Raw genomic sequence first — 15,656 nt, forward strand, 5'->3', positions numbered from 1 at the left:
GAACAGAGACCGGATGACAAGGAAGAGAAGTTGACGTCCCTGGGATGTCGTCACTTCATTATTGTGCGCACCTGCGCGTTCATGTGAGGCGAGACATTTTTCAAAAACGTTTTTCAAGACACAGGGTTGAAATATTACTGATGTTTCACGTTAGCAATGGCCCTAAAGATTGATGCTAAACAACATTTGACATGTTTGAACAAACGTAAATAGATTTTTTTTACTTTTCGTTGTGACTTTCCCCCCTCCCCGCTATACTTTTGAGTAGCCTACCGAAGCTCTAACAACATGGAACAACTTGGAGTTATTTGGACATAAATTATGAACTTTGTCGAAAGAAACCACATTTGTTGTGGACCTGGGATTCCTGGAAGTGCCTTCTGATGGAGATAATCAAAGGTAAGGGCTTATTGACAATAGTATTATTGATATTAGATGGTGCTAACCTGTATATCCTAGCCTATTACCCTGTTTATTGCAAAGTGTGATTTCCCAGTATAGTTATTTTGAAATCTGGCAATGCGGTAGCATTTACGAGATGTTAATCAATAATTATTTGAATGACAATATTATAATTTACCAATGTTTTCGAATAGTAATTTTGTAAATTGTAACGCTGATTCACCGGAAGCATTTGAGGGGAAAAAAAAAAAATCGCATTTTTTCACCGCCTCTGTAAAATGCTGTTTTTGGATATAAATATGAACTTGATGGAACAAAAAATGCATGTATTGTATAACAATGTACTATGAGTGTCATCTGATGAAGATTGTCAAAGGTTAGTGCACAATTTTAGCTGGTTATCTGCTTTTGGTGACGCCTGTCTTTGAATTGACAAAACATTACACACAGCTATTTTCAATGTACTCTCCTAACATAACCTAACTTTATGCTTTCGCCGTAATGCCTCTTTGAAATCGGACAATGTGGTTGGATTTAGATGTTTATCTTTCAAATGGTGAAATAGTTGATTGTTTGAGAAATTGAAATTATTAGATTCTTGCAGTTTTGAATTTCCCGCCATGGTCTCTTGACAATAAATCCCAATACCGGGATTAGAGCGGAAGGGGTCCCCAAAAGGTTTTAAATATGCACCTTTGCAGAAACAAGTCTCTAACCATTGCAGCTTGTTATAGACCCCCTTCAGGCCCCAGCTGTGCCCTGGACACCATATGTGAATTGATTGCCCCACATACAGTGGGGAGAACAAGTATTTGATAACCTGCAAAATCGGCAGTGTTTTCTACTTACAAAGCATGTAGAGGTCTGTAATTTTTATCATAGGTACACTTCAACTGTGAGAGACGGAATCTAAAACAAAAATCCAGAAAATCACATTGTATGATTTTTAAAAAATTAATTTGCATGTTATTGCATGACATAAGTATTTGATACAACAGAAAAGCAGAACTTAATATTTGGTACAGAAACCTTTGTTTGCAATTACAGAGATCATACGTTTCCTGTCGTTCTTGACCAGGTTTGCACACACTGCAGCAGGGATTTTGGCACACTTCTCAATACAGACCTTCTTCAGATCCTTCAGGTTTTGGGGCTGTCGCTGGGCAATACTGACTTTCAGCTCCTCCAAAGATTTTCTATTGGGTTCAGGTCTGGAGACTGGCTAGGCTACTCCAGGACCTTGAGATACTTCTTACGGAGCCACTCCTTGGTTGCCCTGGCTGTGTGTTTCGGGTTGTTGTCATGCTGGAAGACCCAGCCACGACCCGTCTTCAATACTCTTACTGAGCGAAGGCGGTTGTTGGCCAAGATCTCGCGATACATGGCCCCATACATCCTCCCCTCAATACGGTGCAGTCGTCCTGTCCCCTTTGCAGAAAAGCATCCCCAAAGAATGATGTTTCCACCTCCATGCTTCACGGTTGGGATGGTTTTCTTGGGGTTGTACTCATCCTTCTTCCTCCAAACATGGCGAGTGGAGTTTAGACCGGAAAGCTCTATTTTTGTCTCATCAGACAACATGACCTTCTCCCATTCCTCCTCTGGATCATCCAGATGGTCATTGGCAAACTTCAGACAGGCCTGGACATGCGCTGGCTTGAGCAGGGGGACCTTGCGTGCGCTGCAGGATTTTAATCCATGACGGCGTAGTGTGTTACTAATGGTTTTCTTTGAGACTGTGGTCCCAGCTCTCTTCAGGTCATTGACCAGGTCCTGCTGTGTAGTTCTGGGCTGATCCCTCACCTTCCTCATGATCATTGATGCCCCACGAGGTGAGATCTTGCATGGACCCCCAGGCCGAGGGTGATTGACCGTCATCTTGAACTGCTTCCATTTTCGAATAAATGCGCCAACAGTTGTTGCCTTCTCACCAAGCTGCTTGCCTATTGTCCTGTAGCCCATCCCAGCCTTGTGCAGGTCTACAATTTTATCCCTGATATCCTTACACAGCTCTCTGGTCTTGGCCATTGTGGAGAGGTTGGAGTCTGTTTGATTGAGTGTGTGGACAGGTGTCTTTTATACAGGTAATGAGTTCAAACAGGTGCAGTTAATACAGGTAATGAGTGGAGAACAGGAGGGCTTCTTAAAGAAAAACTAACAAGTCTGTGAGAGCCGGAATTCTTACTGGTTGGTAGGTGATCAAATACTTATGTCATGCAATAAAATGCAAATTAATTACTTAAAAATCATACAATGTGATTTTCTGGATTTTTTAGATTCCGTCTCTCACAGTTGAAATGTACCTATGATACAAATTGCAGACCTATACATGCTTTGTAAGTAGGAAAACCTGCAAAATCGGCAGTGTATCAAATACTTGTTCTCCCCATTTTCAGTGTTCGTACTGTTAGGTGACCTAAATCGGGATATGCTTAACATCCCGGCTGTCCTACAATCTAAGCTAGATGCCCTCAATCTCACACAAATTATTAAGGAACCTACCAGGTACAATCCTAAATCCGTAACCATGGGCAACCTCTTAGATATCATCCTGACCAATTTGCACTCTAAATACACCTCTGCTGTCAACAACCAGGATCTCAGAGATCACTGCCTCATTGATCACTGCCTCGTGTGCGTAATGTGTCCGCAGTCAAACAACCACCTCTCATCACTGTCAAACGCTCCCTAAAACACTTCAGCCAGCAGGCCTTTCTAATCATTTTGGCCCGGGTATCCTGGAAGGAAATTGACCTCAACCTGTCAGTAGGTCAGTAGGTCTCCATCTTAAATAAGCATGCCCCATTCAAAAAATGTAGAACTAAGAACAGATATAGCCCTTGGTACACCCCAGACTTGGCTGCCCTTGACCAGCACAAAAACATCCTGTGGTATTCTGCATTAGCATCGAATAGCCAATGTGATATGCAGCCTTTCAGGGAAGTCAGGAACCAATATACTCAGTCAGTTAGGAAAGCTAAGGCTAGCTTTTTCAAACAGAATTTGCATCCTGTAGCACTAATTCCAAAAAGTTGTGGGACACTGTAAAGTCCATGGAGAATAAGAGCACCTCCTCCCAGATGTCCACTGCACTGAGGCTAGGAAACACTGTCACCACCGATAAATCTACGATAATCGAGAAAATCAATCAACATTTTTATACGGCTGGCCATGCTTTCCAATTGGCTAACCGTACCCCGACCAACAGCTCGCACCCTCTGTAGCAACTTGCCCAAGCTTCTCCATCCAAATCCAGACAGCTGATGTTCTGAAAGAGCTGCAAAATCTGGATCCCTACAAATCAGCTGGGCTAGACAATCTGGACCCTCTCTTTCTGAAATTATCCGCCGAAATTGTTGCAACCCCTATTACTAGCCTGTTCAACCTCTCTTTCGTATCATCTGAGATCCCCAAAGATTGGAAAGCTGCCGCGGTCATTCCCCTCCTTAAAGAGGGAGACACTCTAGACCCAAACTGTTACAGACCTATATCCATCCTGCCCTGCCTTTCTAAAATCTTCGAAAACCAAGCTAACAAACTGATAACCGACCATTTCGAATCCCACCGTACCTTCTCCACTATGCAATCTGGTTTCATTTGTGCATCTCAGCCACGCTCCAGGTCCTAAACGATATCATAACCGCCATTGATAAAAGACAGTACTGTGCAGCCGTCTTCATCGACCTGGCCAAGGCTTTCAACTCTGTCAATCAGTGCAATCTCATCAGCAGACTCAATAGCCTTGGCTTCTCAAATGAGTGCCTTGCCTGGTTCACCAACTACTTCTCAGATAGAGTTCAGTGTGTCAAATCGGAGGGCCTGTTGTCCGGACATCTGGCAGTCTCCATGGAGGTGCCACAGGGTTCAATTCTCGGGCCAACTTTTTACTCTTTATATATCAATGATGTTGCTCTTGCTGCTGGTGATTCTCTGATCCACCTCTACTCAGACGGCACCATTCTGTAAACATCTGGCCCTTCTTTGGACAATGTGTTAACAAACCTCCAAACGAGCTTCAATGCCATACAAACACTCCTTCCGTGGCCTCCAACTGCTTTTAAATGATAGTAAACCTAAATGCATGCGCTTCAACCGATTGTTGCTCCTTTTTAATTATTAAAAAAAATATATATATTTCACCTTTATTTAACCAGGTAGGCAAGTTGAGAACAAGTTCGCATTTACAACTGCGACCTGGCCAAGATAAAGCAAAGCAGTGTGTCAGACAACAGCACAGAGTTACACATGGAGTAAACAATAAACAAGCCAATAACACAGTAGAAAAAAAGAGTCTATATACAGTGTGTGCAAAAGGCATGAGGAGGTAGGCAATAAATAGGCTATAGGAGCGAATAATTACAATTTACCAGATTAACACGAGTGATAAATGAGCATATGATGATGTGCAAGTAGGGGTACTGGTGTGCAAAAGAGTAAAATTCTAAATATTTTTGGTTTTAAATATTCTTAACTATCAAAAGTAAATGTAATTGCTAAAATATACTTAAATAACAAAAGTAAAAGTATAAATAATTTCAAATTCCTTATTAACTTGTTATGGATAGGGGGCAGTATTTTCACGGCCGGATAAAAAACGTACCCCATTTAATCTGGTTATTACTCCTGCCCAGAAACTAGAATATGCATATAATTATTAGCTTTGGATAAAAAACACTCCAAAGTTTCTAAAACTGTTTGAATGGTGTCTGTGAGTATAACAGAACTCAAATGGCCAGCCAAAACCTGAAGATTCTGTACAGGAAGTACCCTGTCTGACCATTTCTGGGTTTATGTCACAACCCAACATACTGGGTTTTAACCCAGCCATATAGTATACTTTACCCAGCAGGGTTAGATGCACAACTCAAACCCGCTTGGTTGAATTAACCCAATGCTGTGTTTGGCCAATATTAACCCAGCGCTGGGTTGTTGAAATGACCCAAATTGGGTGGTTTTTAACCCAGCATTTTTTAAAGAAACAATAATTCATTTTGGGGAAAGTAATATGAATTGCAATATTATATATTAACTCAATTTCTACCTTTTAAGATTTGTATTGTTTTCATTACCCTAATTGTATTATGTTTTCTGATTGTTTCAGTGCATGCATTCAACAAGCTTTGGACAAAGGACTTCGAGGGCCACCAATCTCCAAAGTTCACTCAAAAAGGCAATACTTCTCAACTGCATTTGATTTCATTTTAATTATTAAAATGTTGTTAAATATTGAAATTTCATTGGTTAATCTATTGCTCGGTTATCACTTGGCTCATGTAAATAATTCACATCCCCATAGTGTTAACATTTCTGTCATGTAAATGTTGTAGCTACATAAAAAGATTACACAATCGATTTGGTAAAAATACAGTCTTGCTATTTTCTATATTACCATGCTGATGACTTCAAGTTGTATTGGATTCATTTGTATCTGTTGAAGACACTGAATATCTGTTGTTTAGTATATTTACAACACTTAGTTTGTGTTTCTTTTGTTCTGTGAAGTAAGTTAATTTAAAGTTGTGATTTGGTTTATGTAGATACATTTCAATGTTGTTTAACACACAGTAACCAAAAACTTGATCTAATTTGCATATTCATACTGAGTTTGCCACGACTGCTTGCCAGAAGCCAGTTTTTTCAGTAAGGGAGAACAGAAAGAAAGGAAAAGGGAAAGCGTCTTTAGGGGATTATCTTTTAAAGTATCTAGGATTCATATTGGCCCAATGTAGGGTACATCTCAATCCAAAAATCAAAACATTCTGGTTATCCTCAACCCTGAATTGTGTAATTGCTGGCAATTCTTACTAATATGTTGAATATTTTTCATTGTGCTCCAATATTTATTTGTGCTCCTACATTTTTCAACTTAGGAGCACATGTGCTCCTTGTAAAAAATGTCAGCATAGAGCTCTGCCGATGTGGGCCTAGTGGAGATTCTATCTAGACTGACCTTTTCTGCCATAAGAGTTGCCCATGTTGTAAGTAGTGCCGTCTGGTTCAGTGTGGGGATGAGCAGTGGCCATATTCACAGCAATAAACTTTGTCCAGTCCACCTATAGTAGGAAGAACAGGTCAGATAAACTACACTGCTGTTACTAATGTATGTCAGGTCAGGTGTCTGAGAGGCCCAGTCCACCATCAATGTGTCAGCAGATAGTCTAGCAAGGAGTAGAGGGAGTTTGACCAGAAAGTCAAACACAGATCACATTATGTTCTCAATTCCCTACTGTTCCTCCAATTCAAATGACAAAAAATATGTATTATATAATCAGGGTTGGAGTGACAGGGGGCCTTGTCATCACCATAACAAATCAGGTGCACTCAATGAGAATTAAAATACCAATGTGAGCCCCCACACAAAGATGTTGACGTCGGACACCCCTAAGTATTCAGACCCCTTGACATTTTCAACATTTTGTTACGTTACAGCCTTATTCTAAATTTGATTAAATAAATAAAAAATCCTCATCAATCTACACACAATACCCCATTATGGCAAAGGGAAAACATGTTGAAATTGAGCTCAGGTGTATCCCGCTTCCATTGATAGTCCTTGAGATGTTTCTACAACTTGATTGGAGTCCACCTGTGGTAAATTAAATTGATTGGACATGATTTGGAAAGAGACACACCTGTCTATATAAGGTCCCACAGTTGACAGTGTATGCCAGAGCAAAAACCAAGCCATGAGGTCATAGGAATTGTCCATTGAGCTCCGAGACAGGATTGTGTCGAGGCACAGATCCGGGGAATTGTACTAAAACATTTCTGCAGCATTGAAAGTCCCCAAGAACACAGTGGCCTCCATCATTCTTAAATGGAAGATGTTTGGATCCACCAAGACTCTGTCTAGAGTTGGCTGCCCGGCCAAACTGAGCAATCGAGGGAGAAGGACCATGGTCAGGGAGGTCTCTACAGTGAAGCATGGTGGTGGCAGCATCATGCTGTGGGGATGTTTTTCAGCGGCATTGGCTGGGAGACTATTCAGGATCGAGGGAAAGATGAACGGTGTAAAGTACAGAGAGATCCTTGATGGAAAACTGCTCCAGAGCGCTCAGGGCCTCAGACTGGGGATGAAGGTTCACCTTCCAACAGGACAACGACCTTAAGCGCACAGCCAAGACAAGGCAGGAGTAGCTTCAAGACAAGTACGTCTCTGAATGTCCTTGAGTGGCCCACCCAGAGCCCAGACTTGAATCCGATCAAACATTTCTAGAGAGTCCTGAAAATAGCTGTGCAGCGACATTCCCCATCCAACCTGACAGAGCTTGAGAGGATCTGCAGAGAAGAATGGGAGAAACTCCCCAAATACAAGGCTGTAATCGCTGCCAAAGGTGCTTCAACCAAGTACTGAGTAAAGGTTCTGAATACTTATGTAAATGTAATATAAAAAAAAGGTTTAATACATTTGGGGTATTGTTTGTAGATTGATGAGAGGGGAAGAAAACTATTTAATCGATTTTAGAATAAGGCTGTAACATAACAAAACATGGAAAAAAGTGAAGGAGGCTGAATACAATCACACTGTATATTTCAAACACTGCATAAGTTGCGTAAGTCAGTAGATTTTGCAAGGGTATGATTGTGAAATGTGTCTGGTCACTGAGCTCATTGTTTTTATTGGCTGTCTCTTTTCTCCTATTTCTTGTGTCATTACTGTACCTTATCCTGTGTCTCCAGGCTCTCTGGGTCCACCCTGTACATGTAGTTGGTCTCAGTGCTGACAAAGCAGTCTCCCTTGTACTTTACAAAGCTAACACTAGCATTGTCTGTTGCCTCTGCAGGGAGAAAATAGAATGTAGAAATTAATCATCATATTTATATGGGGGCAAATGCATCTTGTTGCTGCTGATATTTCTTCATTTTCCTTTCTGGTGTAGGCCTACACAAAATAAATGAGTGATTGACATTACATTTTTGGAAAAACTCTTTCTTTATAAACCTTGGAAATGACTATAGTCTGTGCATGGCTTGCATGGAAAATTAAAGATTCATGTTGCTTGCAAACAGTCATATTACTTGCAAAGAGTTGTGGTGCTTGCAAAGACTCCTATTGCTGTATGAAAATTCTGGAGAGGAAATTGTTTTTTCAGGACTATTTCAGAACAAGTAAACTCAATTCAAATAAGAATTCCTACATGAGATGTGCGTCTGTTCATACTGTAACTCAAGCTGGTATGCGACCCGGGAGAGCTGATGGAGGCCTCAGGGGCTTGGCTACAATCCAAGGTTATGTCAAGTTGAAATGCGGGGACTGGGGGGGAAGAAGGGACACCACAGGCCACAGACAAGCTTGAGTTACAGATGGAAGAGAGGCACATCTCATTTAGGAATTCTTCATTGAATTCATTTTACTTGCTCTGAATTAGTCCTGAAAAAACTATCTTCAATAAAGTACATTCTTTGTCACATTCTTCACTGTTAAATAGAACAGATCAGCAGAATCTGGAAACCACACTAGAACTGACACCACCATCTCCACCAAGGTTAAATTTGAGATTACACCATGAAATAGCACTGCGATATTGACAATAGGCAGGTTTCCATTGACCCAGATTTATTCGACAAAAGCAATGTCGCAAAAAATATAATACCGACATGTGTAATGGAAATGGCAAATATAGAAGAAATTCTCTAAAGATTGATAACATTGTTATCCCTTCGACGGGGTGGATTTTTCTTTTGTCAAACTTTAATGCAACAAATAATGGATTTTTTTTCAACTATACTGTTTCTTTGCAGGACATGGATTGTCCTGACTTGCACTCCTGTAGATGTGAAATATTTTGATGGTGAAACTTGCCTACCAACCGGAAAAGCAAGGTGAAGCAATTCAGGAATTCTTGTAAGTTTCACCATGACATAGACGTGGCGTTACATTGGCTACCTGAGACATGAGACAGATAGGAGGGAGGGCATAGTTGGAGCGTTAGTTAGCGCGTTGGACTAGTAACCGAAATGTTGAATCCCCGACCTGACAAAGTAAAATATCTGTCGTTCTGCCCTTGAACAAGGCAGTTAAGAACAGCTGGAGGTGAATAAAAGTTTATGCAAAAATCTGGTGTTGAATAAAATTGTAGTGGTTGAAGTGTTTCCATTACCCATTTAGGTATTAATAAGTTGGTGACAGCCTGTATTATATTTTTATTGTTTTACCTTTATTTAACTAGGCAAGTCAGTTACGAACAAATTCTTATTTTCAATGACGGCCTAGGAACAGTGGGTTAATAAACAAGATAGTCAAATGGAAACGCACCCTAGCAGGCAATTGTTGCACATCTTTTCTATGCAAACTTGTAAATGTCCCAACCAAAAAATAATAAAATCACTGGACAAGTTAACGCTACATGACCAAAAGTGTGTGGACACCTGCTCATTGAACATCTCATTCAAAAAAATCATGGGCATTGATATGGAGTTGGTACCCCCTTTGCTGCTATAACAGCCTCCACTCGTCTGGGAAGGCTTTCCACTAGATGTTGGAACATTGCTGTGAGGAGTTGCTTCCATTCAGCCACAAGAGCATTAGTGATGTCTGGCACTGATGTTGGGCGATTAGGCCTGGCTCACAGTCAGCGTTCCAATTCATCCAAAAGGTGATCATTGGGGTTTAGGTAGGGCTCTGTGCAGGCCAGTCAAGTTCTTACACACCGATCTCGACAAACCATTTATGTATGGACCTCCATTTTCGCACAGGGGTACTGTCATGCTGAAACAGGAAAGGGCCTTCCTCAAACTGTTGGAATCAGAGAATCGTCTAGAATGTCATTGAATGCTTTCACGTTAAGGAATCCCTTCACTGGAACAAAGGGACCTTGCCTGAAACAGCCCCAGAAAAGTATTCCTCCTCCACCAAACTTTAAAGTTGTCACTATGCTTTCGGGCAGGTATTGTTCTCCTGGCATCGGCCAAACCCAGATTTGTCTGTCGGACTGCCAGAAGGTAAAGTGTGATTCAGCAATCCGAAGAACATGTTTCCATTTCTCCAGAGTCCAATGGTGGCGAGCTTTACACCACTCCATCCGACATTTGGCATTGCGCATGGGGATCTAATGCTTGTGTGCGGCTGCTAGGCCATGGAAACCCATTTCATGAAGCTCCTGAAAAACAGTTATTGTGCTGGTGTTGCTTCCAGAGGCAGTTTGGAACTCGGTAGTGAGTGTTGCAACTGAGGACAGACGATTTTTACGCACTGCAGCACTCGGCGGTCCTGTGAGCTTGTGTGGCCTGCCACTTCATGGCTGAGCTGTTGCCCCTTACCATACTATCAACTATATTATATGATTACAGATTTGTAAGTACAGAGCACAATCATGCAGAGAACCATGCACAGAATGCAACTTTTTCCAACAGCAGCAACATTTGCTTGCTATGTAACATCATGGTGGTCTCTCGTATACGTACATATATACAATAGAAGGATTTATTTATAATTTATTTAATCAGGGAGTCATACTGAGACCAAGGTCTCTTTTACAGAAAATATCAAATGCAAGCAGAAAGAAAAACAAACACATTCATTAGTAAGGTCGTCAATCAGCTTTCTGAATTGCCCTAGAGGCACCAGAACATTGAAGATTTCTTGCACCTTATTGTGGAACAAACTGAAAGCTGATTTACCTAACTCAGTATAGACCAAAGGAATATCCAGAGTTAGCCATCGCTGCGACCGGGTGTGGTAACTCGTATGTCTAAAGTTTAGATATGATGTTAGGTAAAGTTGGAGTTTTTGTAAAAGTGAAAACATAGCAATGTATCATCCTACATGACATCAAAGATGGCCAACCATGTCACGTCCTGGCCAGTATAAGGGTTAATTAGTATTATAGTTTGGTCAGGACGTGGCAGAGGGTATTTGTTTTATGTGGTTCTGGGTGTTGTATGAGTTAGGAGGGCATTTGATTTAGTATTCTGGGGTTTTGGGCACTGGGTGAGTTTCATGAATTCTATGTTGAGTCTAGTGTGTCTGTTTCTATGTTTGGATTCATTGGGGTTGGGACTCTAAATTGAAGGCAGGTGTTGTCTATTTTCCTTTGATTGAGAGTCCCATATGTGGGTGTGTTTGTTTGTCTTTTGTGGGAGATTGTTCGGTGTTTAGCCTTGTGCCTTACCAGACTGTTTTTGTTGATCGTTAGTTTTTTTGTTATTTTTGTATGTTCATTTTGAGAGTAATTAAAAATCAAGATGAGCCTGCACATACCTGCTGCGTTTTGGTCCTCCTTAACCGACGACAACCGTGACAAACCAACTTTCTGGTAAAGATTGCAGTGATGAGTACTAATATTGATGCCCGGAATAAAGTGCAGTGTGCTATGATAAACTGCTCCTAATGGCTTTAATGAAGTGGCAGCTGCATTCATATATACTGAACAAAAATATAAACTCAACTTCTAATAATTTTACTGAGTTATAGTTCATATAAGGAACTCAGTCAACTGAAATAAATGAGTCCCTAATCTATGGATTTCACATGACTTGGCAAGGGTGCAGCCATTGGCCCGCCCACTGGGGAGCCCAGCCCAGCCGATAAGAATTCGCTTTTCCACACAAAAGGGCTTTATTACGGACAAAAATACTCCTCAGCACCCGCCCCAGCCCCCTCAGAAGATCCCACAAGTTAAGAAACCGGATGTGGACGTCCTGGGCTTGCCTGGTCTGTGGTTGCGAGCCTGGTTGGAAGTACTGCCAAGTCCTCAAAAACGATGTTGGAGGCAGCTTGTGGTAGAGAAATGAACACTCACTTCTCTAGCAATTGAGGTGGATAATTTTAGAAAGAGAGGGTCCAGATTGTCTAGCCCAGCTGATTTGTAGGGGTCCAGATTTTGCAACTCTTTCAGAACATAAGCCATCTGGATTTGGGTGAAGGAGAAATGGGGGAGGCTTGGGCAAGTTGCTGTGTGGAGTGCAGGGCTGTTGACGGGGATAGGGGTAGCCAGGTGGAAAGCATGGCCAGCCGTAGAAAAATGCTTATTGAAATTCTCAATTGCACTGCATCTCAGTGCAAGAGGCGTCTCTACAGTCCCTGGTTTGAATCTAGGCTGTATCACATCCGGCCGCGATTGGGAGTCCCATTGGGCAGCGTACAATTGGCCCAGCGTCGCCCGGGGTAGGCCGTCATTGTAAATAAGAATTTGTTATTAACTGACTTGCCTAGTTAAATGAAGGTTACATTTTAAACCATTTTTTTATCACATTTGAAATGATAAACTGGATAGTTTAGCTACTGGATGCTGAAAGCCGTGGTATACCACACAATGTAAACCAGGTGGTTCGAGCCCTGAATGCTGATTGGCTGACAGGCATGGTATATCAGACTGTATACCACGGATATGACAAAACATGTATTTTTATTGCTCTAAATATGATGGTAACCAGTTTATAATAGCAATAAGGCAATTCGGGGCGTTGTGATATATGGACAATGTACCACAGCTAAGGGCTGTGCCCAGGCACTCTGCATTGCGTCGTACTTTAGATGTCACGGTAGTCGTAGAGATTAGACCAAGGCGCAGCGGGTTGCGTGCTCATCATTATTTATTTATAAGTGAACACGAAAAACAAGGAACGACAGTACAACAGTTTTGCAGGCTAAACTAACAGCAGTGCAAAGACAACTACCCACAAAGAAACAGCTGGAAAACAAGCTCCTTAAGTATGACTCTCAATCAGAAACAACGATGTTCAGCTGTTCCTGATTGAGAGCCACACCAGGCAAACAAAGAAAATCACAACATAGACAACCTAGAATACAAAACAAGAACATAAACCAAAAACCCCGGAACACATAAATACAACACCCCTCTAAGTACACACACACCCCGAACAATATAAAACAAATACCCCCTGCCACGTCCTGACCAAACTACAATAACCAATAACCCCTTATACTGGTCAGAATGTGACAGTACCCCCCCCCAAAGGTGCAGACCCCGTACGCACCTGACAACAACCCCAAAATAACCCCTAAACTAAAGGGAGGGAAGGGAGGGTGGCTGCCGTCACCGACGTCACTCGTGCATACACCCCCCCTCCCCAAACCTCCTACAGTGGAGGTGGCTCAGGCTCAGGTCTTAGTCCCCTCCCTGACCAGTCCACCCCCACTGAATACCTTTGCCGAAGGCCAGTCACTGCAGACCCTGGACTGTCCTCTGGGAGCTCCGGACTGTGGACCGTCTCACCCGGTTCCGGACTGCACACTGTTGCCGGATACTCTGGACGGGGTACTGTCGCCGGACACTCTGGACGGGGCACTGTCGCCGGACACTCTGGACGGGGCACTGTCGCCGGACACTCTGGACGGGGCACTGTCGCCGGACACTCTGGACGGGGCACTGTCGCCGGACACTCTGGAAGGGGCACTGTCGCCGGACACTCTGGAAGGGGCACTGTCGCCGGACACTCTGGAAGGGGCACTGTCGCCGGACACTCTGGAAGGGGCACTGTCGCCGGACACTCTGGACGGGGCACTGTCGCCGGACACTCTGGACGGGGCACTGTCTTCAGAAGCTCGAGACTGGGCTGACGCACTGGAAACCTGATGCGTGGGGCTGGTAGTGGAGGTACCAGCCTGGAGACACGCACCTCAGGGCTAGTGCGGGGAGCCGGAACAGGCCGAGTTGGACTGGGCTGACGCACTGGAAGCCTGATGCGTGGGGCTGGTAGTGGAGGTACCAGACTGGAGATATGCACTTCAAGGCTAGTGCGAGGAGTGGGAACAGGACATACTGGACTGGGCTGATGCACTGGAAGCCTAGTGCGTGGTGCTGGTACTGGAGGTATCAGACTCGAGACACGCACTTCTAGGCTAGTGCAAGGAGCGGGAAACCCTGGACCGTAGAGGAACACTGGCGGTCTCGAGCGCAGAACTGGCACCGCCCGTACTGGCTGGGTACCCACTTCCCCTGGCAAATGTGGGGCGCTGGCACTGCGCACACCGGCCTGAAAATAACTGACCTCGCCACAGTACTTAACACCCCTAAGCACGGGACCTGTCCAGTCATATGTTGCCTAAAAAAAGGCACGGGGATTTGGCTTGGGGCTCAATCCTCGCCCAGCCAAACTACCCGTGTGCCCCCCCAAAGAAAATGATTGGGGCTGCCTCTCGGGCTCCCTTAACTCCTCCATAGCCCTGGAAATGCTCATCCTCATCTCCGCCCATGTCCATCCTTCTTCCTCCTGCTCCTTACTCCGCTGCTTGGTCCATGGTTGGTGGGTAGTTCTATCACGGTAGTCGTAGAGATTAGACCAAGGCACAGCGGGTTGCGTGCTCATCATTATTTATTTATAAGTGAACACGAAAAACAATAAACAAGGAACGACAGTTTTGCAGGCTAAACTAACAGCAGTGCAAAGACAACTACCCACAAAGAGACAGGTAGAAAACAAGCTCCTTAAGTATGACTCTCAATCATAAACAACGATGTACAGCTGTTCCTGATTGAGAGCCACACCAGGCAAACAAAGAAATACACAACCTAGAATACAAAACAAGAACATAAACCAAAAAGCCCGGAACACATAAATACAACACCCCTCTAAGTACACACACACCCCGAACAATATAAAACAAATACCCCCTGCCACGTCCTGACCAAACTACAATAACCAATAACCCCTTATACTGGTCAGGACGTGACATTAGAACAGTCCTTAGCCGTGGTTTATTGGCCGTTTACCACACCCCCTCGCGCCTTATTGCTTAATTAGAAGAGTAAGCAAGTTTATGTTGGTAACCTGTTCATAATAACAATAATGCACATCAGGGGTTTGTGGTATATGATCAATATACCATGGCTAAGGGCAGTATCCAGGCACTCCACGTTGCGTCGTCCCTCAGAACAGTCCTTAGCTGTGGTATATTCAAGCCCCCAGTGTCTGGTCTCGAGCGTGAAGTCACGAGTTCTGCTGGTCAGCTACTGCGTAGCAACCTAGCGGTGCCAAAAGCCGTGGTCTGCCCTAGAAAGCCTATGAAAATTACAGACGGGCCAAACCCCAAAAATGTTGACGTTGTTTTGGGCTCTAAATTTTGTTTATTATGATCGAGTGATGATCAAGATTATTGAATTAAATAGTGATCACTCTGACTACTACATTTGTCATCACACAGGACCACGTGCTGACAATCATGGGCCGGCAAGCTACGGGGAGGCTCCCAGGCAGGATGAAAATGATTACATTGACCATCAAACCTCTCTTTTGACTGACTGGGTTTAAACATATTCCTCCATTACCTTTATTTGAATTTATTCATCTGT

The 15,656-nt window shown here is 43.2% G+C and overlaps 1 protein-coding gene across 1 annotated transcript in view; it reads right to left on the bottom strand.

The window, feature by feature from the left end:
- LOC115154950 (beta,beta-carotene 9',10'-oxygenase-like) overlaps positions 1-15,656 on the bottom strand; it is a 61,222-nt gene that overhangs the window by 44,382 nt on the left and 1,184 nt on the right. Inside the window, exons 3-4 of the mRNA XM_029701684.1 lie at positions 8,065-8,180; positions 6,353-6,455 (exon numbers count right to left, since the gene is read on the bottom strand). Of these exons, the coding sequence (XP_029557544.1) occupies positions 6,353-6,455; positions 8,065-8,180 (219 nt within the window). The remainder of the gene's footprint in view (positions 1-6,352; positions 6,456-8,064; positions 8,181-15,656) is intronic.

This window comes from Salmo trutta, chromosome 19 (genome assembly GCF_901001165.1).
Source record: "Salmo trutta chromosome 19, fSalTru1.1, whole genome shotgun sequence".
Taxonomy (NCBI): Eukaryota; Metazoa; Chordata; class Actinopteri; order Salmoniformes; family Salmonidae; genus Salmo; species Salmo trutta.